At 44.0% G+C, this 25,977-nt stretch overlaps 3 protein-coding genes and 6 non-coding genes across 12 annotated transcripts; 4 read left to right on the top strand and 5 right to left on the bottom strand.

Moving 5' to 3' along the window:
* Positions 1-426: 426 nt before the first annotated feature.
* On the bottom strand, positions 427-508 carry trnas-gcu. The gene has a single exon. It is a non-coding gene; the product is annotated as a tRNA-Ser (tRNA).
* Positions 509-632: 124 nt separating this feature from the next.
* trnaa-agc lies at positions 633-705 on the top strand. The gene has a single exon. It is a non-coding gene; the product is annotated as a tRNA-Ala (tRNA).
* A 934-nt stretch (positions 706-1,639) lies between these two features.
* trnay-gua lies at positions 1,640-1,728 on the bottom strand. The gene is given in 2 exon segments: positions 1,640-1,675; positions 1,692-1,728. It is a non-coding gene; the product is annotated as a tRNA-Tyr (tRNA).
* A 251-nt stretch (positions 1,729-1,979) lies between these two features.
* On the bottom strand, positions 1,980-2,061 carry trnas-gcu. The gene has a single exon. It is a non-coding gene; the product is annotated as a tRNA-Ser (tRNA).
* A 118-nt stretch (positions 2,062-2,179) lies between these two features.
* trnaa-agc lies at positions 2,180-2,252 on the top strand. Its single transcript has one exon. It is a non-coding gene; the product is annotated as a tRNA-Ala (tRNA).
* An 812-nt stretch (positions 2,253-3,064) lies between these two features.
* trnay-gua lies at positions 3,065-3,153 on the bottom strand. Its single transcript is given in 2 exon segments — positions 3,065-3,100; positions 3,117-3,153. It is a non-coding gene; the product is annotated as a tRNA-Tyr (tRNA).
* Positions 3,154-3,757: 604 nt separating this feature from the next.
* hepacamb (hepatic and glial cell adhesion molecule b) lies at positions 3,758-9,051 on the bottom strand. Of its 2 annotated transcripts, none has more exons than XM_046410359.1 (7): positions 8,868-9,051; positions 7,455-7,796; positions 5,754-6,035; positions 5,151-5,244; positions 4,939-5,012; positions 4,741-4,811; positions 3,758-4,553 (listed from the first exon to the last, which is right to left on the bottom strand). In XM_046410359.1, exons 1-7 carry the CDS (start codon positions 8,950-8,952, stop codon positions 4,380-4,382), a joined length of 1,122 nt encoding a protein of 373 aa, XP_046266315.1. In that variant the 5' UTR covers positions 8,953-9,051; the 3' UTR covers positions 3,758-4,379. The 2 variants fall into 2 exon arrangements, with proteins under 2 accessions (XP_046266315.1, XP_046266316.1); XM_046410360.1 differs by having other exon boundaries at positions 3,758-4,517.
* A 660-nt stretch (positions 9,052-9,711) lies between these two features.
* styxl1 (serine/threonine/tyrosine interacting-like 1) lies at positions 9,712-13,589 on the top strand. Its single transcript, XM_046410369.1, has 8 exons — positions 9,712-9,978; positions 10,081-10,142; positions 10,664-10,763; positions 10,978-11,111; positions 11,476-11,621; positions 11,707-11,810; positions 12,777-12,889; positions 13,014-13,589. The coding sequence occupies exons 1-8, from the start codon at positions 9,876-9,878 to the stop codon at positions 13,143-13,145; spliced, it is 894 nt and encodes a 297-aa protein (XP_046266325.1). The 5' UTR covers positions 9,712-9,875; the 3' UTR covers positions 13,146-13,589.
* Positions 13,590-14,495: 906 nt separating this feature from the next.
* On the top strand, positions 14,496-20,066 carry tmem120aa (transmembrane protein 120Aa). Of its 3 annotated transcripts, XM_046410361.1 has the most exons (12): positions 14,496-14,652; positions 15,590-15,708; positions 16,148-16,279; positions 16,484-16,543; positions 16,648-16,743; positions 16,866-16,955; positions 17,135-17,200; positions 17,329-17,390; positions 17,608-17,700; positions 18,357-18,421; positions 18,547-18,615; positions 19,503-20,066. In XM_046410361.1, the coding sequence occupies exons 1-12, from the start codon at positions 14,560-14,562 to the stop codon at positions 19,614-19,616; spliced, it is 1,059 nt and encodes a 352-aa protein (XP_046266317.1). In that variant the 5' UTR covers positions 14,496-14,559; the 3' UTR covers positions 19,617-20,066. The 3 variants fall into 3 exon arrangements, with proteins under 3 accessions (XP_046266317.1, XP_046266318.1, XP_046266319.1); XM_046410362.1 differs by lacking the exon at positions 17,135-17,200; XM_046410363.1 differs by lacking the exons at positions 16,866-16,955; positions 17,135-17,200.
* The last annotated feature ends 5,911 nt before the right edge of the window (positions 20,067-25,977 follow it).

Here is a 25,977-nt window from a genome sequence, read left to right as displayed (position 1 = left end):
CATTGTTGTCCAGAAACTGTTAAAAACACATCAAGGACTCGCACTGTAACAGTGACTTACACACACACACACACACACACACACACACACACACACACACACAGTGGTTTATTTTCAGGTCATCTCGCAGTCATCCAGCTAGAGCATAAGAGAACACCAAACATGACTTGATCACCAGGCAGAAATACTCCCAAGAGATGTCTGAATTACCAAAAATTTTAATTGGTCACTAAATGCTCGTTCCTCAAGTCAAAGCTTTTTATTTATTTATTCATTTATTTTTGCTTAAACAAATGGACCAATGACACCCACAGCTCTGCAAAAGGTTGTCCTCAAATAGTCACAGACACAAAAGGGTGACGACAGAGATCACAGAGTGAAAACAAGCATAGTAGCAAAACTCAACCGAATTTAATAACTCTGTTGCGACGAGGATGGGATTCGAACCCACGCGTGCAGAGCACAATGGATTAGCAGTCCATCGCCTTAACCACTCGGCCACCTCGTCTTGGTGGTGAGGATTGCAGGTGATCAACCAGGGTGGTTTCATATCAGTCAGACAAACTTACACTTCACTCAGCAGTTGCACTTAACTCAGCCGTTCTCACAATCCAAATGGGCAAGTAATGCGAGGGGAATTAGCTCAAATGGTAGAGCGCTCGCTTAGCATGCGAGAGGTAGCGGGATCGATGCCCGCATTCTCCAGTGGAGTTTGTTTTCTACATTTCCAGTTTGAAAAATTGAGATAAGAAGAATTAAGAAGAAAATATATATATATGTATATATATTCTTACATACATACACTGAATTTGTCCCTCTGTATTTAACCCATCCTTAGTTGAACACACATGCAACACCCAGCAAATTACATGCAGTGAAACACACAGCAGCAGTGGGCTGCCACTATCAGGCGCCTGGAAATTGAAATTGATATAAAATGTCTTTGGAGAATCTCAGTTACCAAGATCGTGGTTATCCGCGTGGAGTTGAATAAGGGCAACTAGACTTGGTCATAGACTCTTAGAGACGTTTCACCTCTCGTCCAGAAGTCTTTTTCAGTTCTGATTAACTGGTCGGTTCAAGCTAAATGTTTGACCCGCCCAGCCAAAACAGCTAACTGCAAGGTAGTTGAATGGGTTGTTGTTCCACGCAGCCATCGTGCGACTCGTTAGTCTCATGTGTCCAGGTGTTAATGACTCGCCACCCTATGGCTATGGGGGGACGGCTTATTCGGTTCTGACGGTCTGGTGGGGAAACACAGGTGTCTGACCTCTGGTGCTGATGTCACGGGGATTGTGTGGTGCCAAGTGTGAACGACTGGAGTCACATGAAGCAAAGTGTGGAAGATCCTTCAGTCTCCTGAGAAGGGACGCAGGACAGCGTTGCAGATTGGGGACAAGTGGTGTCAACCTTATAATACACTATGTAAGTAAAACTATCTACTTCAAGTCATTTCAGAACACCTACGCACGACAGTCACAAGCGCCTCATGCTTAAGTGGTATATGAGCCAATGTTGACAGCAGTCACACAGTGTAGCACCGGATGTGGACACGCTTTGGGAGTCAAAATAAATAAAGTAATGAAATCAGCTGCTTTTGCCTTTGTCCAGTCTAACAATAACAACAACAAAAAGCACATCCTTCGAGCCGGAGTTGAACCAGCGACCTAAGGATAGCCGTTACTGCTCACCTACAGTCCTCCGCTCTACCAACTGAGCTATCGAAGGGTGCAGCCTTACTGTCATTGCAGAGACTCACATGGACGTGAACACGAGAAGCCATGAAAAAGATTGCTTTGAAATCTTCACAGTCTAAACAGACACCAAAAGGCAGCAGCCCTCACATGGGAGACACCTGAATGACAAACATAGCAGCAAGTATTTGCCTCAAATCAGATGGCAAGTGCAGCGTGAATTTTGGCAAAAACATCAGAGTATCTTGGCATGTACACATGGTCAAGGAAAGATGACTTCTCTTGCGACGAGGATGGGATTCGAACCCACGCGTGCAGAGCACAATGGATTAGCAGTCCATCGCCTTAACCACTCGGCCACCTCGTCTTGGCAGGAAGGATTGCAGGTGATCAACCTGCAATCCTGGTGGTTTCATATCAGTCAGACAAACTTACACTTCACTCAGCAGTTGCACTTAACTCAGTCAAATGGGCAAGTAACATGTGGGGAATTAGCTCAAATGGTAGAGCGCTCGCTTAGCATGCGAGAGGTAGCGGGATCGATGCCCGCATTCTCCAGTGGAGTTTGTTTTCTTCAGTTCTACTGAGCAGGTAGAAGTTTGAAAACTGAGACATAAAATGTCTTTGGAGAATCTCAGCTACCAGCTCCCTGTGGAGTTGAGTCAGGGCGATTAGACTTGGCTGTCGACTCTTGAAGATGTTTCAGCTCTCATCCAAGAGGTCTGTGTAGATTCTCAGTCAAGCAGGTCATCTTGTGTCGAAGAGCTTCAATTTTGGGGATCGTTAACATCTTGGCTCGTTTAACATTAGTCATTAAGGTTGGAAAAACCTTCATTTCACAGAGGTGGTGGACTTAGACATCATCTCTCTTGCACTTACAATGCTGTCCTCCCATCCATACCCAGGAAGTTTCACTCCAATCCACATGAAAACCATAAGAACAATAGGTCGTTAATCGGTCATACCCGAACTCATTAACAGTCTCACAGCCATTAGCCAATCGTTAGACTCAGATAGCCAATCGTTAGACACAGAGGGCCATCACTGGCAGTCAAACTATATAGACAAAATTGCAGGACTATCAGATCCTTTGTTTTAGTTAGTTTCACTTAGTCACTCCCACTTAGGGGTATATATTTGTTCCCCACCAGTCAGTGTTTTTCAGAACTGATGAAGCTGCTTGGATTAGCAACGAAACGTCTTCAAGCCTAATCTTCACTAGTCCAGACACCTTGGAGTCCAGACGGTCATATTCACTCTTTGAAGTCATATTCACTCTTTGAGTGCTTTGGGAGTCAAAATAAATAAAGTAATGAAATCAATTGCTTTTGCCTTTGTCCAGTCTAACAATAACAACAACGAGAAGCACGTCCTTCGAGCCGGAGTTGAACCAGCGACCTAAGGATAGCCGTTACTGCTCACCTACAGTCCTCCGCTCTACCAACTGAGCTATCGAAGGGTGCAGCCTTACTGTCATTGCAGAGACTCACATGGACGTGAACACGAGAAGCCATGAAAAAGATTGCTTTGAAATCTTCACAGTCTAAACAGACACCAAAAGGCAGCAGCCCTCACATGGGAGACACCTGAATGACAAACATAGCAGCAAGTGTTTGCTTCAAATCAGATGGCAAGTGTAGCGTGAATTTTGGCAAGAGCATCATAGCTCTTTGGTATGCATATGCTTTCCTCAGCTCTATTGAGGATGTAAAAGTTTGAAAAACTGAGATATAAAATGATCAGTCAGACAATGTCACACCTAACTCACAGCCAGGATGCAGATAAGGTTTTGTTGTCAGAATAAAAAAAAAGCAGTGACATCAATGGCTTTCTCCAATGTAACAACACCAACAACGAAAAGCACATCCTTCGAGCCGAAGACAAACCCATGCATGCACAGCACAATATATTTCATCACCTTAACTGCTCAGCCATCTTGTGTTTGCCATTGGTATTTTCAGTTGATCAGCCAATGATCGGGGACCATCTTATAAGAGTGGTTGTCTCACCTGACTTTGTTTGATCCTTACAGAGATCACATTTGACAGTTTCCTCAACCACACAGAAACTTGAGAAAAATAAATAACTTGAGAAACATTCATCTGAGTTTTGAGAATTTCACATTTTATTAAAGTTTGTATAAAACGTAAATACTATGGTTCCTCCACCAACAAGGTGTTGTCTCTCTTCACATTCAAAGTACTATTAAATCTAGAAGAACAAAAATACAAAAATACTACCAAGTGACAGTTGGATTTCATTTAACCCTACCCTAAGTTTTAACATTAAGAAATAACTAACATCTTGTTTGGTGATGATTTTCAAATTGCCAATGCATGAAGAGAAGTACTTTATCACACTTCAGTTTGACAGTTGCAACTTCCCAGCCCTACCTCAGCATCATGTAGACTGGACTCTGGACTTTGTAGTTCCAGGAACCAACAACAATGATGATTAGTGGGAAACCCAAATACAGGCCTCAAAGTAGATCAAAAACTTACTAACCTTAAAAACAATCTATATTTCAGTTGCAATTTATTTTAATAAAACCAATCAACAAGCAGTTCTGGAAAACCCCAGAAAAATTGTTTTGAGATCTTTCCCAAACATGAGACAGATGTGCAGGAACTTTCAGAGTCAGGAGCAGCATACAACAGGATATGTTGAGTTTAAACTGAAGGGTTTTCAGGTGTACCTGTGGGAGGAAGGGGCTGGGGAACCAGTAGAACTGGCATAGTTGGGGGAACTGGTGTAGCATGGTGGGTTGTCAAATTCAGAAGGAGATCCAATACTGTTGCTGGATGAATCATCCATGGAGGGATCCTGCAAAATAGGACCACTTGAGTTGAGATCCTCTCTCTGCTAACATGTATCAAGTGAAACAAAATTAACTTGGTAAAATAGCATTTATATTGTGGAAAAACTGCTCTGTGTGCTCCATTATAATTGCAGGACCTTGGAGGAGACCCAAGTGTTGCTTCAGATTTTTAGTCTTGTTATCTTTTGTGACTCACAGAATGTAATAAAATAATACTAAGATTGATACCTTTTGTTGCAGGATGTAAAGTGAAGTGACTGAATTTATTCCGTTATGTTCTGTTTTTGGAAGTACATCATCTGTGGCAAAGCACAAAACATTGTACTGTTATCCATCTCAAAAGGGATTATTATTATTATTAGATCATTTGGTCTTTCTGTATTAAATATCATCACAGTGGAGTGTTGAGTGTAACAATGCCAATACCTGTGTGATAGATTGGTGATCGTTGAGAGGGGTCATTCAACCTGGACCGGGGCCTTCTAGCTGGCTGTTTTGGCCTAAGAAAGACAAAATGACATAAATGTTATGTTATAATATTACCCTATTTGCACACCAGCTCTAGACCTGTTTTTCTAAAATCCAAAATCAGTCTTAAACTAGTTAGGACTGATGAAAAGCCCATTAGCAATTCTTACTTTTTGGAAGGCGTCCAGCAGGCACATACTGTTACCAAGGTGATAAGGAGGAAGATGCCTCCAGTGGAAAGGATGATGTAGAGGGAACTCCTTCCTGGTTGGATATGCAAAATTACAGTTAATGAACACATTAATGGTTGCCACGGCAACATGGGAACATACAAGCCAGGATTTTAAATTTTATGACTCTTGAATATACATTTACAAGATCTGGAAGCAAGGGGACGGTCACACAAATACGAAATTATTACCAATAAAAATGACGTGTGTGTGGTTTACCCCTCAAACAGACAAACTGATTTCTGTGTGTTTCACATCACAAATTTGGTAAAGATATCCACCAACCCCTGGGAGTGAACCCCAGTGACCTTGGTGGTTCCCTGACGTTTCCTCTAGTTAATCTTTACACCCGCATCAGCATGTTAGCGTTACACTCAGGGAGGTTTGAGGTTTTTCTAATTCACTAACTCGTCTGTGGCGTCCTGATAAAAAGGTACAGCTCTACAGATCGTACAGGTACACACAGCACAGGTCCAGCTGTCTAGCATGGTGTGTTTAACTCTCGTTGGCGCTGCAGCTAATAGCAAAGACATCATCTCTTACTGTAGACAGTCAGTCTGATGGGCAGGCTCGTCATGTTGCCCACAGGATTCTCCACTGTGCAGCTGTAGATGTCATCATCTGCCATCAGCACTCGTGTGATGGTCAGAAGCTTCTGGTCAGGTGACATCTGGAACCTCGTCACATTGGTCAGCGGCTTTCCACCTTTGAACCACCTGTATGTGGCCCGGGTTCCATTGTCATGGGAGCAGTTGAGGATGACGTTTTCACTGAGCTCCAGCACTGATGAAGAGTCCATGTGGATGTAGGGCCTGGATATTGGCTCTGGATACAAACAACAGTGGATTGCAATAGTTTTCAACATGAAAATAGACAAAAAAGAACAGTAAACAAAAAACCCTTTCTTTCTTTTCTTCATCTTTCCTACTGTAAGTCTCTTTATTTCGGGGTTAATAAATCATCCCAAGCTTGCTTATTGCTCAAAAGCTTAAAAGTCACCATTTTGCAGGTGAAAAATGAACTTGTCACATCTCTGTGGTGGAAAACTGTGTAACTGCTATATCTACAGTATTTTTAAACTACTACATGCAGTATTCTTTTGGCCTTTCTGGCCTGAAATCTCTTACTACTTATTGCCACACATACATGCTGATACCAGTTTGTCTGTGGTAAACTAATATGGTCTAATAATATTAGCTTGACTGTTTTACTGGTTAGGCTTTGGACTTGATTGCTATTTTTGGAGGATTTATGACACTTGGCTGTTGGACACGTGGCACATTTATGCACTGTAAATGGCTCTTTAATGCCATCAAAGTTTTAGTAGATCAGTTGGCAGGAGAAGGCATTCTTAGCAGGAGAGTAGGAGGAAATGTTCTTCAGACACATCTGATACAGACATTTTTGCTCCCTCCTACTCTTCTTCAGGATACAGGTGACCTTCAAACGGCCCTCTGAGTGGGCAGGGCTGATGCCTCCTGCTATCAGGAGGTATTTTCCACTAATGTTCAAGAAAACTGGAAATTGAATATCTGTCCCTGTTTAACGGGTTAGAGGGGAGTATGGGCCACAGGAGACAGCACTGCAGCTTCTACCATCACTGTTGGCAAGATATAAACATCTTATATTTGTGGAAAAGTGATTCAGAAAACCCCAAAGATGGGGTCACCACATGCCTCTCATCAATATCCCCACACACAGTTTAAGAAGCTCCTCTGGGCTTCTTAAACTGTCCTTTATGGCTGGGACAGGCTCTCCATGCAAAAGGATTTTCAGCTTCTTCTCTGATATGATAAATTCACACACCAGACTGGTGCCAAATCACTATGATCACATCACTGCCCAAAAGCAGTAAGAACTGGCAGTGTATTGTCATTAGGGTGATAATAATGTGATTTCAACTGCCCATTAACTGCCCATCATCAAACCTTTTGTAGTTGAGTTCTAGATAGGTAGATGCTATTTTATGTTTATGTTTATTTTACATTTCTTATATTTTTTATTCTTACTAACTTAAATATTTCTGACCCTGTAACTCTTATTCCAGTGCTGTTCTTGTACGCTGCTGTGGTAATGCTGTAATTTCCCCTTTGTGGGTCAAATAAAGGTTTTCTTATCTTATCCTATCTTAAACCTGGGACTTAAGTTGGACTCGAGTCTCAGTCAGTCTATGACAATAGTTCAGACTGAAGGGAAACGGGCATGACTGTACCCCTAATCATAAAGTGGAACACGTCCTCCTACCGTCCACGGTGAGTGTGATGCTGCCCTCTCCTGTGAAGGTATCATCTGTGATTGAAATCTCCACGTCGTAGGTTCCGTCATCAGAGAGTCTGAGGTTGTGAAGAAGCAGAGTCCCGTTCTCAAAAACCAGGATGCGGTCACGATACTCAGGCCTCAGTGTCCCGATGATGTCAGTCCCAATGGACTGGACAACAGTGACAGACTTTTCCCTCCTGAGCTGCCACTTGATGACTGGCAGGTCCAGGCTGAAACTGCTGTAGCGGACGGACAGAAGGGCCTCCCCTCCTAATGAGCCTCTGATCAGAGTGTTGGGGATGGTCATATTCACTGCCAGCACCTCATCTGCAGGGAAACACACAAGACAGGATCCTGCTTTAGCACCGCACGTTGGTTAAATGACACCACAGTGAGTTTTAACGTCAAACTGAGATTGTCTGATAGCTGTTTCGTTGACTGCCGTGACTCTTCACTCCTGCCTGTTGCATTAGTCACTGTGCTTATCAGTTTTATTGTCTTTTTCACAGTGAGTGATACAGTAGTTAGCTGAAGACCAGTGTGGGCATCACGCCCCATCTCTGCTGTATACTGGAACCAGTTTGCATGACGTTACCATGGTAACAGCTGTCAGTCTTTGGGATGGGCCAGCGTGAGCCAACAAAAGTGGGGATTGTTTGTTCAGATTTCCTTCTTGGCAGTTCATGAAAAGAGCACTGGGAGAAATCCAGATGCCATGCTAGCTTTGCAGAAACAGAGCAGCTCAGTGACTCTGCTGCTGGCCACAACAACAGCAGGATGGCTGACAGAAACATCTGAAAACACTGCTTCTGGTACTGCCTGTAAGCACAGTTCGTGTATTACAAAGGGTGGGCACAAGACTGTAAAGGCACCCACACAGTCTGATGCAATCCAGTACCCCAACAACAAATGCTAACTTTGTGACGTCTGTTATTTATGCAGTGTTATGCATAACACTGCAAAAAATAACCAGAAACATCAACTCATATTTGATCAAACCTTGTTTTAGGTGTCCCGTCTGTAGTTACATGGGCTATATGAAGCATGTAACTTTTAAATCACTGCTCAGTTAGCTCCTGCTGTGTTCTTCCTGTCCCCAGTCGGCATCATGAAAGCACAGCCGTGTCAGTACTTGTAGTTTATGCTGATTTCCGAAGTGTTTATTGTCATAATGTACTCAGAGGACCCTCAGATTGATTCATCCAGCAAGTTGCCGCATTGGTAAGGAGCAAAGGACTATTCCCAAAACACATCTGCAGTTTCCGAGTTTGTCCAGTCTTTCCGACACAGTGAATAAACAAGCAAGAGGAACATCAGTCCATCGTCCAGCCAAACTATGTGATCCATCTTTATCAGCAAAGTTAAAAAGCAAAATCAAAAGTAGAGAATGTGACATACCTGAATTAAGGGAACCAAGACTCACGAACAATAAAATCGTTGATATTATTTTGGCTTTTGAAGTAGCCTCCTTCTCTGCCTTCATCTTGGGTCTCAAACTTTGTTTTCATCCCAGACAAACCAGCATGATTTGTGGCTGGGCAGGACGGAGAACACAGTCATTCATTCAGACTCCGCTGGGACTGAGTACATGTTGTTCTCTAAAGCCAATGCACAAGCAGGACAAAAGTGTGTGTGTGTGTGTGTGAGAGAGAGTTCGTTTTGTACGTTTCATTATTATCATATATTCACGAACAGAAGAAAAGCTTTAACAGTCAAAGGGGCGTCTTCCATCAATATGACTTCATTACTGTTGCTTAAACAAACATTTTGATTCTGTCAGCCTTACCAGCTCTGGGAATATATTTGTAAAGTATAATTTGGAATGGCCTCTGAGGAAAATGTAGTCATTTTAAAAAAGCTTTTCCTCTGGGAAGTATGAGTGCACTCACTAAATGTCATAGCAAACAGATCATTAAACTTAATTTTTTCTCATTTGTAAACTGATAATTTGGCCCAAAGTTGATGCTGGAGGAAAGGTCGAGTGCTCTTTCAAACATTTGGATGAGCCACCCAGGAACCATGAATATCTATAACAAATGGTCATTTGTTTTCAAGACATTTTGTCATGGACTCCCAGGTCCAAAGGGAAACATCATCCTGCTGACAGTGGAACCATCAGAATGGTCACGAGGCAACTATGTCTATAAGCTATAAACTATAACTTTTTATGTGGATAATTTACATGGTCCAGAAATAGAGAGCTGTGACTTTAAGGCTCTACATCATCATCACCAACCACCAATGAGGGGAGAGGCTGAGTTGCTTAGCAACAGAACCCATACAAACAAATGTGCCCTTTGAAAACAGCTTAGTTAGACAAGGTGCTCATTCAAGCTAATTTTAATGTTCATCAACTTTTAATTTATTTTTCTATTTAATTGTTTCACTGTCATTTTTTTTCCTGCAATGGCTGAACTTGTGATGTGTGAGCCATTTGAGCTCTACAACCTCCTCAATCAGCGCAGCTGTGTGTCCAGGCTGGCAGAGATAAACTACCTCTGCCTGATTGGTATGTGCCAACTCGACATGAGTCAGATTTGCATGATTGACAGCTTAACTTTCACGTAACTTTATTTACAATTAACTTGTGTATTGCATATCTCTTTTCTAGATGCTCGTGAAACCCAAGATTACAGAATGAACCACATCATAACAGCTAAAAATGGCAAATTGGTACGGACAGCACTGGTTTGTGATTCATGTCTGTCTGTCCTGTCACACCCAGACTGACGGGTTTCCATACCTCCTGAAGTGTCCTACATCTGACTTATACCATTAATTTGGCTCTCTATGGACTTGGCTGCAGTTACGTAGCATTAAGTTTTATTCCTCTCTTTTGTATGGCTTAATGTACATTTTATTTGTAAATCATGTTAATTAGTCTTGATTTGATGCAAAGAACAGAATATGTTACATAATTTGAACTTTGATTTTCAGATGTCCATATTTTATTAGAGGCTGTCATCTGAGTGTCACTTTCAGAAATGGACCAGCTGAACACAAGATCCGTTTTGCTTTTGTCTCCTTGTGCACCATTAGATGTTAGTGTTAAGAGTCGGTAAAGTTTGTCATTGCAGTGTGGATGTAAATCAATAAACTAAAAGATTGTCTGCAGATGCAGCTTAGCTTCTTAGTTCCCTCAGTTTCTAGGATTATTTTGTGTGTGAAATATGCAAACTTTAGAGTCTTTCTAGGATTCAGAGGGCAGATTCCTCCTGCCGGAGGCTGTGGAGGTGGACAGTATGCGACACGTGGTGGTCTATGACAGCAACACAAGCTGTTTAGAGGAACACGGTAAGTGTCTGAGAGTGTTTTACCAGTCCACCAAACAAGATGTTTGAACTATACGACAAAGTAATAGTGTGTAGCTCAGGAGTTTACTGCCTTCTTCCATAAGTTTCAATGCACTTTTTCAGTAATTAGTAGTAGTTCCCTGTAGGCCCTGTTCTCAGTATGCATCCTGGCCCCATTTGTCCTTACACTGATTGGTTTCTGGCTGTGACTGCAGGCAGAGCAGCTGAGTGTGCCCAGGTCCTTGCTGAAGCCAGCCTCTACCCAGTCCAGATAGTGAGAGGAGGCTTCCAGAGGTTCTCGGCTCTGTATCCTTTTTTAAGGACTGAGAAAATCATCTACACCATCACGGTAAGACAAACACGCTGACCTGGGGCTTCATGCACTCGTAATTAAGTCTGTGAAGGTTCATCTCATTCTTTCAGGGGGTACTGGTCTTCAGTCCAGTGATTTGGATTCAACTTTCTCCAGTCTTTGTCCACTTTGGTGGATCTTGGTCCACCTTCCAGTGAATATTTGCCATCACTCATCATATCTAGACTTGAGTCTTGTGACTTGGACTTGAGTCAGACTTGAGTCACAAATTTGGTGACTTTGAGTCAATTTGGCAAAGTCAAAAAGGACTTGCAACTTGATTTGGATTGGACTGACACCAGTGACTTGTGACCACAAATTTTGGAAGCCTCAAATCTAATATATTTGTGAATTGTCTCAGGAGCTGGAAAATCTGAAGACTTATCCAGTGGAGGTCTTAGCAGGACTGCTGTATATGGGTGACCAGAAACAAGGCACAGACTCCAGCGTCCTCAAAGACCTGAAAATCAGCTCTGTAATCAGCATCTCACAGAGTGGCCCTCTGGAGTAAGGCAGGACCTGAGGTTTGGAACACCATGAGAGAAAAGTCTGCTTGTCATGTGTCCTGGCTGTTTGCTTTGAATTGTTTCAGATCTCGATCCATAACGGGGAACCAGACCATCCTTAACATTCCTGTGGCCGACTCAGAGGTGCCTGATTTATACTCGTGTTTTGAAAGGATTTGTGGTTTTATTGGTAAGTCGTGACCATACTTTAAAATCCTTACAAATATTTGTGGTCTCATTTAAAAAGGCAGGAGGCCCAAGAACTCTGGGCAACAGGGTTTAACACTGACTCACTGTAAACTGCAGCAAACAAGAATACAAACATAAATATAACATGCAAACCATTTGATATAAAAAAATCTCAAAATTCAGAACTGCTTTGTGAATTTCCACGTGAAGGCAGCACAGCTCGCAGGAATGCACGCTTTACTTCATGCACTGTATGCAATATCTACATACTTTATGCAGATATTTGTGACAGCAGATACTGAATTTGATTCTGAAAAATCTCAATGCACTAAATGTGAATCTGAATTTGTTTGTAACCAAATGTAAACAATGTATTCACTGAATTAGGAAAGTTAAAAAAACAAACAAACATACATTGCACTGATTTAGCCTCTTGAGTTCACAGCAAACGAGAGTGCAGACTGTCTGAGAGCGTCTGAATTTAAACCATTAAATGTGCTGTGTGTCCCCACAGTTTGGACTCAAACGTCAGGGGTCTTGGCTTGGGCGTTTTGGTTTTATTAACCAGATGCTTTTACATGTGAATTATGGATTATGATGATACCATGACACCCTGTCCCCAAACAGTCCATCCTTTTAGATGTTTTTTGTACTTTGAAATAATCAACAGCCATCGATCTTTTTTTTTAAGAAGAAGAATCAGCTTTATTGACAGTATATATATTTTTACATACACACACTGAATTCATCTTCTGCATTTGACCCATCCTTAGTTGAACACACACATGCAACACTTGGCAAATTACATGCAGTGAAACACACACAGGAGCAGTGGGCAGCGTCAAGCGCCCGGGGAGCATATTGGGGGGTTAAGTGCCTTGCTCAAGGGCACATCAGCCGGCTAATGAAGGGGGGGAGCACTTTTCGCATTAATCACTCCACCACACCCAAATTTGTCTATTTTCAGGTACACAACTCAACATGGGCTCTCGCGTCCTGATAGTTTCCAGGCAGGGCAGAAGCCGCTGCAGTGCTGCAACCATCGCCTTTCTCATGCACCACCTCAAATACACACTGGAGGCAAGTGTGCTTCGTTCAGTTGGGTTTCAGTGGGTGCACAATCAAATTCCTCTCATTTAAATTGTGACAACAAGATTTCAGTGCACAGAAATGAGATGATGCTGTTGGTTTTATGCTTTTCCAGGAGGCCTGGAAGTGCGTGCTCAAATGTAAATCCAACACGAGGCCCAACAGGGTGTTTCTACAGCAGCTGTCTGACTGGGAGCTTCACACTGTGGGAACAAAAGTGACTGATATCTCCGATCCTTATTTTTGAAAAGTGAAGCAGCTAATTCAGTTTCATTTTACGCAATAAGGATGGAACAAAAGCAAAACTGATATTCTGTTTTGAAAGTTATTGTTTGCAGCAGTGATGATCTGAGGATTTGATGTGGTAAATTTGTGCAGAGGACAGAAAGGTGGACGTCTCTTCCTTTTGTCCTCTAAGAGACATATCACTGAGGGGGTGGGCTGCAGCTCTCCCGGGCTAAGGGAATTTCAACTTTAATCTCAGCCTATTCAGACTTATATGTGCAATACAATTTGTTTTTTTCCTTCATTTCAAAATGGCTCTTCAGTAATATACAATAAAGTAACTAAACGTGAGGAAACAAGAAATAAAGTGCACAGAGCCACCAGTTCGTGTTTTGGGGTTTATGTTACTGTTTTGTATGCATTTTATCTGGTTTTGAATTAGTAAATAATGTCATCTGTGAGTAGACGTCATGTGTTGTAGTTCAGTCCGTACATGAGTCTGCCAGAGCTGCTTCACCATGCAGAGAGAGATGAGATGAGAGTTTCTCCTCTGCAGGGTTACGTAACATCATCTCTGAAGCCACATGCCGAGCAACGCTTTGCCCTGAGGAGGACCTTGCAGGGGGCAGAGCGCCTTCCTTGCAGACAGTTGACCGAACAGCCTGTGTAGTTTAAATGGTTGTGTTTCTGCTGTAGAACAGTGTGGTCAGGGGTTTGGTTTTTGCTTATATGGCCAAATAAGTCATTGAGATGTAGTGTTTCCTGTCAGGCCAAACTCAGGGCTTCTATTTTAAAGTCCCATAAGTGGCGGTTTAAAGTTCCTGGTGCTGATTGGCTGCAAGGAACGGGACACCTGATTGGACACATTGAGAATTTGCACGTCCCATGAGCGTGAAGCATGCAGGAATTGTCTAACAGTTCTGTAAAGAGCACCGTCATTAGCTGTGATAAAGCCGGAAGCTTTTCATGGACTTCAAAATAAGATTGGACTGCAATTGTTGATTTAACTCAGTTCTAGTAACAAAGAAGAAAATGAAACAGCAGATAAGTCAGTTTTCATCTTTACAGTTCCTCACCAAATACTAATTTCTCAACCATTTATACGTAAAAAAATGTCTACACTTATGGCAACAGTTTAGCTGAATACATGAAGAACAAAATTTGCAAAAATAAATGAATCAATATTGCGCATTTATTTGCGTTGTGTTACGGAATTTCTCTCAGGATCAATAAAGTATCTATCTAACGATCCATCGATCTCTAAATGGGGCAGCTATATCAACTAATAAACTATCTAAACTATCAAGACTTCATGAAATCATTGGTGGGCAGATCCACAACGGTTGATACTAAAACGCTAAAGCTTTTATTATGAAGGCGATCCAACTGTTGCACAGCTGAGCTTGAATATTACCCAACTCGTGAAGGGTTTCCTCATGTCAGAGTGGAAGATGTTGTCCACTCCAGCGGGTTTATCTGAATGTTTACGCGAATGGGACGATTTAGAGAAGAACTACCAACAAATTCAGGTGAGTTAAAGAGCGCGTCTCCCGTCTCCGCCGTGTCCCAGCTTGTTTTGGCCCGGGTAAGCTAGCACAGTCGGAGGGGTGGGTTTGCCACACTGGCAACACGGGGATCCGCCCTCAGCAGCTAAAGATAATTGTACCGTGACAAACTTAGACGGACACAAAAAAACTAAAAGTTAAAGTTAGAGGCGACTGCTGTGTAGTCACCTGCTACCGGAACGATCGGCACTTTGTGCGAGCACGGCACCGTTTTGAGTCAGCACCACACTGTTTACAAACGATAGATCCGTATTACAACGCACAGACACTTAATGTATGGGACATATTTAACCGAATTGCACCGGGAATTTGGCGTCTTGCCATCCGGTAGCCACGATTTAATTTATATGCACCTATATATTTAATTTATATATTTAATTTATATTCATTCAAGTCACGTCGTTTCCTTATTTATCCGTCTGTCTATCCCAAAGCACAGCATGTAAATGCACTTTATTCCATTTCGTTTGTTGTTGATTCAATGCACCAGAACCTTCTAAACTCAATGCATCACGTAGTGCGGATGTCACCACATGATGCAGCACTCTTAAGCAACTGTGCATTGCAGGTCATGTGCTCAGCGGAGGACAAAAGTCTTCAGTGCGAGTGTAGCACAGCAGTCACGTCTCACATGTGTCCACACATCACTGCTAAGGCTGAATGGGAAGGATGAGAAATGTCAATAAAGGTCAAGTCTGATAAGGAAAGACAAACAACAATAAAACAACATGGTGAAGTTACTTCCTCCTGAAAGGACATGTTGGTATTTTTGCATCCCTCGGCCCGTTAAATGTGCTCTCAATGCGGACGATTCACTGGTGTCTTTCTTCTTTCTCCTGTGTCTTGCACCTTTAACAAATGATAAAAATGAAACTTGTATTGTCACCATCGTCCCCTCCAGGACACCCACCGTCTATACAAACAGAAACTCGAGGAAGTGACCAAACTGCAGGACAGCTGCTCCGGTGCCATAGCACGTCAGAGGAAGAAGCTGAAAGAGCTCGCTGTGTCGCTAGCTGAGTAAGTGTCTGTCAGCACTTTCCCACAATTCAGCAGATCAAAACCACATTTTAGATTCGTTTCAGATTAAAACCTGTGATGATACAAAAACCCGGCCTGTCCGTGTGTTGTTGTTGTTGTTGCAGAGCGATGTGAACAATCACGTGCAGTGTATGAAAATAGTAATTTTCCAATTTTCTCTTTGCTCTGTTTTCTCTGAGAGCGTGTTAATTAGCTGCAGCTGATTTCTGTGTGAGCAGAGCGTGAGCAGGGATCCTGTCCCTGTTCATGGTGGGAAGCCAGTGAGGGATTGTGTCTCTTTCTTTTGCAGTCACAGGGGCCAAAGTGTTGGGTAGTGCTGATTTTAAAAGTGACAAGCAAGCCAAAACGTAACAGAAGTTTATGTGTGTGAGTCTGTGCTGCATTATAAACACGCCACAATGTTTTCTGTCATCAACAGATGCAAAGAAAATCATCCAACGCCAAAATTAAGCCCAGAGGAAATGGATGCCATCGCGGAAATGGAGGACTTGATGAAAGACAGAGCAAATTCTTTCTCTGAGATGGAAGCTTTTCTGCCGAAGAAAAACGGGTTTGACGTGATTTACTGTGTGTGTTTGAATGGCAAAGTGGAGCTTCGAACTTGAATGATGGAAACTGTTGAAGTAAAGTGTTCAGATAGTAGTAGATGTACTGCTCCAGTAAATATGTGAGGCCAGTATGATGCATTTTAAAATATGATTCTAACGTGTGAGATGTTAGCGTCCCTGAACGTCTCACCGCTCTTCCTGTTCAGGTTGTACCTCACGCTTGTTTTAGGAAACGTCAACGTAACGCTCCTCAACAAGCAGTCCAAGTGAGTCGCGTTCACGTTCGTCTTCTTACAGCACAAAAGCGGCTCTCAGCGTGAAGTCTCCTCGGCGCCACGTTAACATCATTTGCGTTTACTTCGCCAAACAGATTTGCCTACAAAGATGAGTACGAGAAATTCAAACTGGCCCTGACCGTCATCCTGTTTGTGTTCTCCTTCACCTGTCGCTTTTTGTTCAGCTACAGGTGAGTCTTCTCCACGTGTTCATGTTCTAAGGTTAATACACATTTAGTGTTGTGTGTGTGTGTGTGTGTGTGTGCTGCATCATGTGTGAGCTTGGTTGTGGTTCACTCTGTTGTTGTTCCAGAGTCGTAGATGCCCTTTTCAACTTCCTGTTGGTGTGGTATTACTGCACACTCACCATCCGGGAGAGCATCCTCATCAGCAACGGCTCAAGGTCTGCGACAAACTTAATGTCTCTGCTTGTTTTTTTCTAATTGCAATGATTTAAAGGTAAAGTGGTCACACAAAGGCCTCCTCAGGGTCCTGTAATGTAGGAGATTCACTTTGGACCCTGAGCCGAGTCCAAGACTGTCGAAATCCCTCGTTCAGTGTCAGGCTTCCATGTTGTTTCAGAATCAAAGGTTGGTGGGTTTTCCATCACTATGTGTCCACCTTCCTGTCCGGGGTCATGCTCACTTGGTGAGTCATGTTGCTCACTTTGCTTTACTCGGTTGGTGTTGAAACTTTACCATCAAAATCCTTTTGTCCAGTTGAATGTCGTGAAAGTTCGGGTTTGTCCTCCAACCAGATGGTGTCTTTGTTCTCAGGCCTGAAGGCACCCTGTACCAGATGTTCAGGAACCAGTTCCTGTCCTACTGTCTGTACCAGAGTAAGAGCTTCCACACTACATGCTAACATTATGACACATAAATAGACTGTGTGCTCATCTCCGCTTGTGTTCACTTATTGCGATGCGTTCAGAGACTTCAGTGTGGACATTTTGAGTGTAAAACATCAGCAATCCTCAACGTGTTTCTGTTATGCAATTAACACACAACAACTGATTATGTCCTATGCTTAACAGCTTGTGTCTTGGCTCCCTGCAGGCTTCGTCCAGTTTCTGCAGTACTACTACCAGAGTGGCTGTTTGTACAGACTCCGAGCGCTGGGAGAAAGACACAACATGGACCTCACAGTCGGTGAGTGCAGTCTGAACTGCTGCCAGTCACCAGCTTGCCAGTTTCTGTTTGTGAGTGAGAGAAGAACCTCACATTAACTGCACACGACGGCAGACAAAACATAAGTCGGCTCGGCTGACTTTAGCCCACCGCACACACAACACGAACAAGATTTTGGCTGGTAGGTAACAAGAAATGTCATGACTGAAGTGCCAAAGATATATTTGAGGTCATTTAGCAACAGTGTGTCCATTACATAGTTTATCCCCCAGAGAACAAGTTTAATTTTAGCTGCACTCGCGGCCCGACTCGGGGCTCGGTAATGTGGGTCAGTCGGTCGGTCACGCGCTTTCGTCCAGCCAGTCAAACGAATTGAAATGTGGTAAAGATTTTCGCCGTCCCCCTGGAGGATTAAACAAAAGCTTCTCCTCTTATTTTTAATCTGATGTCATCATCGGGTCAAAACTGAAATGTGATCAGCACTTTGGTTTGTGACTAAATTACTGAAAAACTTTTCATCAGTCTCAGCTCTGCTTTGCGTGAGAGGCCAGTTAGCAAATGTTAGCAGCTAAGATGGTTAACAGGCTAAATATTAGCATGTTAGCATTCAACTCAAATCAACAGTGGAACATCAGTGAAAACAAATCAGTCTTCTCCCCTCCTGTCCTCCTGCTCAGAGGGTTTCCAGTCCTGGATGTGGAGGGGCTTGACCTTCCTCCTTCCCTTCCTGTTCTTCTGTCACGTGAGTAGCCTCTCTCTGAACAATGCTCACAGCTTACCTCCGTTTAGACAACAGCAGGTTCTTTTTCACTCCAAAGTTAGCTGCTAAGAGCCTTCTTGACCGGCGACTCTTCCTGCTCTTCACAGTTCTGGCAGCTCTACAACAGCATAACACTCTTCAAGATGTTTCAGCTCCCGGAGTGTAAAGAGTGGCAGGTTGGTGCCTTCAGTGTTTCCTCAGCAAATGTTTATTTCATGAGTGTTTTATCCAGCTGTTCAGGTGTAAGAAACTAAAAGTGAGTCCAGTTCGAACGCACACACATCACACGCAACACGCACAGGAACAGGAACCGCACCATCACACGACGCGCGCTCACAAACGTCGTCTCTGCGAGCTCACGTTGAGAGGAAAGTGGCCGTAAAGCCGACATGTTCTTCCTGAAACGTTTGTGTGAATGACCGGCCTCGCACGCCGTGTCCACATTTTCCACAGTAGATTTATGGTGCTGCTGCTCCTCCACATCGAAAGGAGCCAGTTGAGGTGGCTCGGGCATTTGTTCCGGATGCCCCCTGGACGCCTTCCTGGGGAGGTGTTCCGGACATGCCCCTCCGGGAGGAGGCCCCCGAGGACACGCTGGAGGGACTATGTCACTCAGCTGGCCTGGGAACGCCTTGGGGTCCACCCGGAAGAGCTGGAGGAAGTGTCTGGGGAGAGGGAAGTCTGGGCATCCCTGCTCAAGCTGCTGCCCCCGCGACCCGGTCCCGGATAAAGCGGAAGAAGATGGATGGATGGATTTATGGTGTGAAAACCTGCGTCTTGCATTACTTGACAGTAGGGACCGTCTGCAAAGTGCGCACAAAATGGCCAAGAGAGTCTTTGAGAGACTATTTTTTTCTAAAGTGGGGTTCAAAAACAAATCACGCTTTATCTTTTGATCCGTTTGCATGTAAGATAAGCATATGATTACACGTTTTTAGCTACAGCGAATGTGATGAACAACATCACAGTTTCTGCATTAACAAATTCTGTAATTTCTGTAAGTCCTGTGAGTCTCAAAGCCTCTGATGGAGCGTGTGTGTGTGTGCGTGTGTGTGTGTGTTAGGTCCTGATGTGCGGCTGCTCGTACATGGTCCTCTTCATGGGGAACGTCTTCACCACGTTGGGAGTCGTTTACCAGAAATACATGAACAATCAGGACAAGTCCAAGAGCTTGTGAGGCTGGAAAACCGAGCGCATAACGAATGACGTGTGGACGAATGACACCTGACGATCACGACATGTAGCCGAAAGCAACGCAATCAGACTCACCAAAAATCCTCCCGTTTGTTCAACAAGAGTCATCACGGCTCTAATATTCTGTTTAGAGCTTTTCATCATGTTAGGACTGTGGACCATTTACACGTTCTGCTAGTCTGCTAGTTGTGCCAATGGCCTTTTGACTTCATATTGATGTCAGTTATGGTCACAGGTAGACCATCACGCTGACCTGTCAAACACCACCTTTCAGTTCTCGCTAAGTGAGATGGTTTCAGTTGGACTTTCTTAAGAAAAATGTTGCTGAGCGCAGACATGACCATGTTAGTCGCATCATATTTATTTAGAGACGTCTGTGCAGCTTTGTATTTTAGCCTTTACAGGAAGTGCTTAATAAAACACTCCAACAGACTATTTTTTTCATGGGTTTTCCCTCCAAAATTCTCATGATTTCATGCTCGAGGCCCCAAACAAAAAGAGGCAAATAGAAGAGGAAAAATCCAAACTTTAAGTCATATAATAATCAGATCCTGGCTGTTAAAGATCTCATCCTAAACACACGTCTATTTTACAGAACTGATAGTGGACAAAATCTACAGTGTTTGTTTACAATGTGCTCCTGCATTACACCAAAATGTCCACTAGGTGGTAACATTGAGTTGTAATAGCTGACGTTGAACTCATTTCAGATCCTGCTGTTCCCTCTGAGTAGATTTCATCTATCAGAGCTTTAAATCTTTCTCATATTTTCGGACACACTTTATGTGAAGTCTTACGGGTGTTTTGGGACTCGTTTTTTAAAGGAGGACCGCGTGTCTCGAGGATGATCACAGTCCACCGTGTGCTGCTGCAGGACCTGAGTGATGAGGAGGTGTTGAGCTGTGTTGTTCACGAGCCATCAAGGTCAGCCTGAATGAATGTTACTAATCAGAGTGAATCACGGCTGCAGTTTGAACAGGACTCCGGACTGGGAGAACCTCTTTGCAGTGTTAATGTGGTCTCTTTTTTAAAGATACTACTGCTAGTCAACTGTAGCAGATGGAAAAGCAGAAAAATCTGAGGCAAAGATGCATGTTAAAAATCAAGCTGAGTGACAATTCATCTTATAGCAGATGGACATAAGAACAAGGGATTATTTATTGAGTTCACCCAGTGTTGCTCTCCAGGCACAAACTGTGCTCTTAAAGGAAACCAAAGTCATCATATCCGTGTTTAATCTTGCTAAAACCACTGAAAATGTCCCCTCATTTCCTCCTGCCTGAGTGATGGCACAGCGGCGAGCTGATTTAAGAAGGTCTTTAGTCTGATTTCAACATGAAACCATGTAATTCTGACACATTTGCAAAGGTTTGCGTCTGAAGGACAAATAAATGAGCTTGGACCCGAGTGCCTGGTGCAGCCTGGGTCGGCTGGGCGGAGTCTGACGCCATGCGAGGGGCGGAGGAGATTGGGGTGCGGCTAATTTGGGATGCGTGTGAATGGTGGTCAAGATTCCCTGTTTAACGTTAACTTGTAATTGAATTTGTTCAGTTGTGGTGTCTTGTAAACACCTGCAGACACACTGAATGTTTACGCATTACAGCATGTCCATCAAACATCCAAACATCCGATCCTGTCAGAATGAAAAGGATTCAGTAGAGCTGCATTTCTTTATGATTTAAACATGTCTGCAGCCACAGCGCCAGAACACAAAGAAATAAAAGATGGAAAGAAATTTGCACATAAGATCAGAGGGAATAATACCTGAAAAATTTAAAATGGAAGCCACCCTCACCACCAATTTGCTGCAGCAGAACTTCCCCCACCGCAGCACAAAGTCTTGGATGAGTTAGTCGCTGGAGGGGCAGCGAGTGCGAAGGCTGGGCTGAACAAACGGCATGAGGAGCAAAGTGAATGGGGTGGATGAGAGGGGAAGGAGGAGGGCAGGGTATTCTCCCAGCCTGCACCTCTTTCATCTTTCTCATTAAAGCTGGAGCAGTGGGGGCCGGCAAGAATGAGCCCAAGGACATGGGGATCGGGGACCGAGCCTGATCCCCGCATCAGGAGGTGGAGGGAACAGCCAGAGCGAGCAGACGGGCCGCCATGTCAAACCTTCACCTTAAACTTAACCCGCCTTCCTCTGGGACCCAGATAAAGACCTCTTATCTGTGCTCACCTTCTCTCCAGCAGCAGCAGCGGGGAGGGTCGAAGGGGGGCCTCCCTGCCCGAGTAGGTCCAAAGTACACAAGCTGTATGAAAGAGGGAGGCAAGGCTGACGAGCTTCCATCTGGGACAGACTGATCTGAAGCAGAGGCGAGGAGACGAAGAGGTGATTCTGATCATCTGATCAGGAGGCTTACAGCTGCACTCAGATCTCTACTCCGCATTCAGTGTGTTTGTTGTCCCGGCAGTCCGGAAAGTTTTCCTTCTGGGTTTTAATGTTTATTCTCAAGAAGTCTAAAATTCTTTGTTTTGTTTGGGAGCTCTGAGATACGAGAGCTTCTCAGTGTGCCTAAACGATGAAAACGAGTTCACCGTGTGGAGGTTTGGAGGAATCCAAGCAGGTGTGAACATGTCTTTTCCATCTAACTGAAACAATATGCGTTTTAATCTGGCACATTCACTTTGGCACATGTGCTGCCGTCTTTCTGCAGGGGAGCGTGGGAGTCGCCATCCGGACCGGCGACGATTCAACAAAATGAAGACAGGAAACACAGCCCTCTGCTCTTCCAGCTCTGAGACTCACATCCCTCCCCTCCTCATTAGTGAATTAACTCCCACGACAGCAACTCCTTCACCTCTTGAAATATGAACTGAGTGCCAAATTAAATATGCATATTTAATAAGAGGGGAGCATGATTACATCCACTTGTTAAATGAGAGCAGGAGCGATGAGGAAATCTGAGAGAGTGAGCTCTTTATGGCCTGCAGAGTGTGAAAGAAAAAAGAGAATTCATCTTTATTTTAACGCGGCTCTTTGGGAGTAAACCGAGCAGGACTTCCCCCACTCTGTAGAGCTGATTACATTCTGCGTGTTCCTATAGCAACAACGAGAAGCACACAGTAAGGAGCAGACTTGCCTGCCATGTGCTTTTACAGTTTTACCTCTTGAACCATCAAACGGCATTTTGGAAGAGCCCGAGTGCTGCCAAGTGTCTCGTGCTGCTCAAAGTATTTCACGTCTTTGTCAGACTGGAGAGATTTCAGTGCCGTCTGCATCTGCACGTACACACTGCTATGAAGCATTAAGCAACAGCGCAGCATCGGTGAAACCAACTTAAAGCAAATAGCTGATGTGCACACACACATCCTGCCTGGACCCGAGACCGGCAAGAGGAGGACTCCCCCGCCGCCGCAACCTTTTCAGCATCACTGAACGATGGGGATGATGTGGTTCTGGTCATAGTTTTTAGCAGCAGAGAACGTTACATTTCTCAGATCTTCCTCTTAAAGCTGAGATGTGAATCACCCAAATTCCTGGCAGGAGATCTGAACGATCAGAAAGATGAGTCTAAAGCAAAACACCTTAATCGCATGCAAAATCTAGAGTGTGAGATACCCGCCACGCCTCAGCTGGTGAGAACGCGATCTGCTTTGGGTTTCCGTGAAGGCACAGTGGGGCCAAAGCTGTGTGACAAAACAACACAAAGTCACTGCTTCCAGCTGCTGCTGGTCCGGACACAACAGCATAAAAGCACAGGTCATATAAGGCTAACACTGACTGCATGTGATGTATGGAGTTTCTATTAACACAATCATACACAACTGTGTCCCCGCGAGTCCTTGACCCACATAAAGGAAATTTTCGGCCCCGAGGGGCCAAAGAGTGAACAATGAAGCGGGTCAATGGGCCCACTCCTACACACACCGTGTCTTCTTGTAAACCAGATGGCTGATTTGGTGTGAGCCAAAAGAAAATTAATCACAACACATTTTGTCCCCCCCGTCTGACTGAATACGATCGCCCCCCCACCACACAGGATAAACAGCCTGCAGCCTCCTGCCGTGCAGTCAGCACCTTCAGCGAACATGAACACACACAGAGGAAACACTTCCATTAGTGTAGCAGCTGTCAGTTTAATCTACTCTGTGAGTGCGTGTGTGTGTGCTCACTTTTCTTACAGGTTGCTCGCATAACTTTAATTACTTAACGTAGCCTGTGATTACACTCACTTCCAAACCTGTGTAGATGGCTGGATTTGTTGCCAGGGTTTGCATGTGCAGCTCAGCAGGAGCACCAGGCAGGTCGCCTGAAGCCGTCCAGTGTGAAAGAATTATCTGTAAAACGTTAAAGAAGTGGAAATGACTTGAACACACACACCGTGCAGTTTTAGGGTTTTACATGCAGATGAGGGACAGATGAAGGGACAAACCAACAGAGAGTGTGTTGGTGAGGTGAGCCTCCAAAACCAGCTTCAGTGCTCCTCAGATGGTCCAACTTATATTTACTGTCACATTGATGACGGTGCTTCCTGCCTTAGATTTGCTGCTTTGTCTCTCTCACTGTACTCAGTCATTTAACTGCTCAGTTGTGTATTCTGCTCATGTTATTTTCCTCATGATGGTCTAAATGCTTCTTCAAAGCCGTCTCCACGCTGCCAGGAATGTAGTTGGGGTGGAGAGCTGCTGGATCACTGCTGCATCAAAATTTAATCAATCTAAAAGTTTTGGTCTAAAGACAGACAAATTTGAGGATATTTACTCTAAAACAAATCACATCCAGTAAAATCCTTTAGGTGTAATTAGAAGTTGTCCAGATGTTGTTGGAGACAAAGCGGAGGCCACGACAGCGTGGGGCTGCAGCCTCTCACGGCGGCTTCTCTCATATTTAAAAATCTGCGACGAGGATGCACGGATTGATTGGTTGCTTCAGTTGCTTCAGTGCGCTGAAGTTGGTGGTGTAGTTGCTGCAGAGAGAAATCTGAATACTGATGACTCCAGGAGAAGGTGGGGCTGCAGGGCATCGCGCAGGCCGGAGGGTTAAAATACCTCCATTGTTCACACACGAGCCCCCACTGTGACGGCTTTAAAATATCACATCACTGCTTGTGTTGCCTTGTCGAAAAGCTTTTCTTCCCGATGTCCGCTTTATTGCCTTTGTTTTCGTCTTTTCAGCACAAACCAGAGTTAAAAAAGGCTCCTGACGCCTCCATTTTCCTCAGCTTCATTGTTACTTTCCCTGCAGCCATTGTTGGTGAGCGCTGGTCACTGCTATTTCCAGTTTCCCCTGGTTACCAATTCCCTTTGAAATTATCATGTGCCCACACACTGAGCTGAGGCGTAAACAGGCAAATAAAGCAAAGCTGCACACATTTGTAACAAAGGCTCTAAATAAATAAACCCACCTGATGCTCCGCCTTCTTTCTGCCATCATGGAGATTAAGACAGAGGAAGCAGAACCAAACTGAAACACGACTTAACTCTGTGTCGATCTGTCATAGAAACAGGAAGCAGGATGCACAAACCTCCGAGCAGCAGCGGGCGACTGATGGATGCTGAGCGTTTGGTAGCTGATGACACACTTCAGTGTGTTTTGGGCCTGTGTGACACAGAGTGATGGAAAGCGAGACGACTCGGGCTGCTCCAAGTTCAAGGCAGTTACCACAAAAATAGACTTTAACAGCCTATAAAGTTATACAATTATTTTTTATTTTTTGCTGAATCTCAGGATTTTCAACAGCCATAATTTCATAGCCTGGAGGACTGGGAAGCGCTGAGTGAAGGGGCTCTGTTGTTGTTCGTAGAATAAGGGTTACAGTGTGTGACTGTGCTCAGGTTTTGCTGAGTTACCTTCCTTTGGATTAAGGTAGACGGACGACCCAGCCAGCTGCCTGAACCAGCCTGCCGCCAGACGGGAACGTCGATTCTGCAAAACCCTAAATTATATTCAGAGAGAACTTTGTGTTCTACAATTTCTGTACGTCAACTACAGCATCATTAAAACAAACAAACTGTGGTTAAGATTAGCTAAATGAAACGCTTTGTTAAGCTCGCATCAGTTAGAAGGCGAAGTCAGAAGGCTGTTCTTCACTTTCTTCACAAAGGGTTCTTAAAGACTCAGAAGAAGACTCAGCAAAGCAGCGTGCGCACTCCCCATAACTGAAACACTAACGGTGCCAGCAGAAAGCTGGACGCTTCACACTAGAAAAACCACGCAGGACAATGAAACCATTAGGGCCACTGCAGGGTCACAGCAGGCAAACAGAGAACCGCAACTCAGAACCGACAGCACAACAATATGGCAATAAACCAGGACGAAATAATAGGCTTTCAGCTGCAATGAATGTCAAGAATAGCTTCTCTCCGCTAACCCATCAAGAGGCTAAAGAGCATGTGTGTTAGCT

This window comes from Scatophagus argus, chromosome 14 (genome assembly GCF_020382885.2).
Source record: "Scatophagus argus isolate fScaArg1 chromosome 14, fScaArg1.pri, whole genome shotgun sequence".
In the NCBI taxonomy this organism is placed as follows: Eukaryota; Metazoa; Chordata; class Actinopteri; family Scatophagidae; genus Scatophagus; species Scatophagus argus.
Note: the sequence above shows the minus strand (reverse complement) of the source record. Positions and strands in the feature narration are given on the sequence as shown.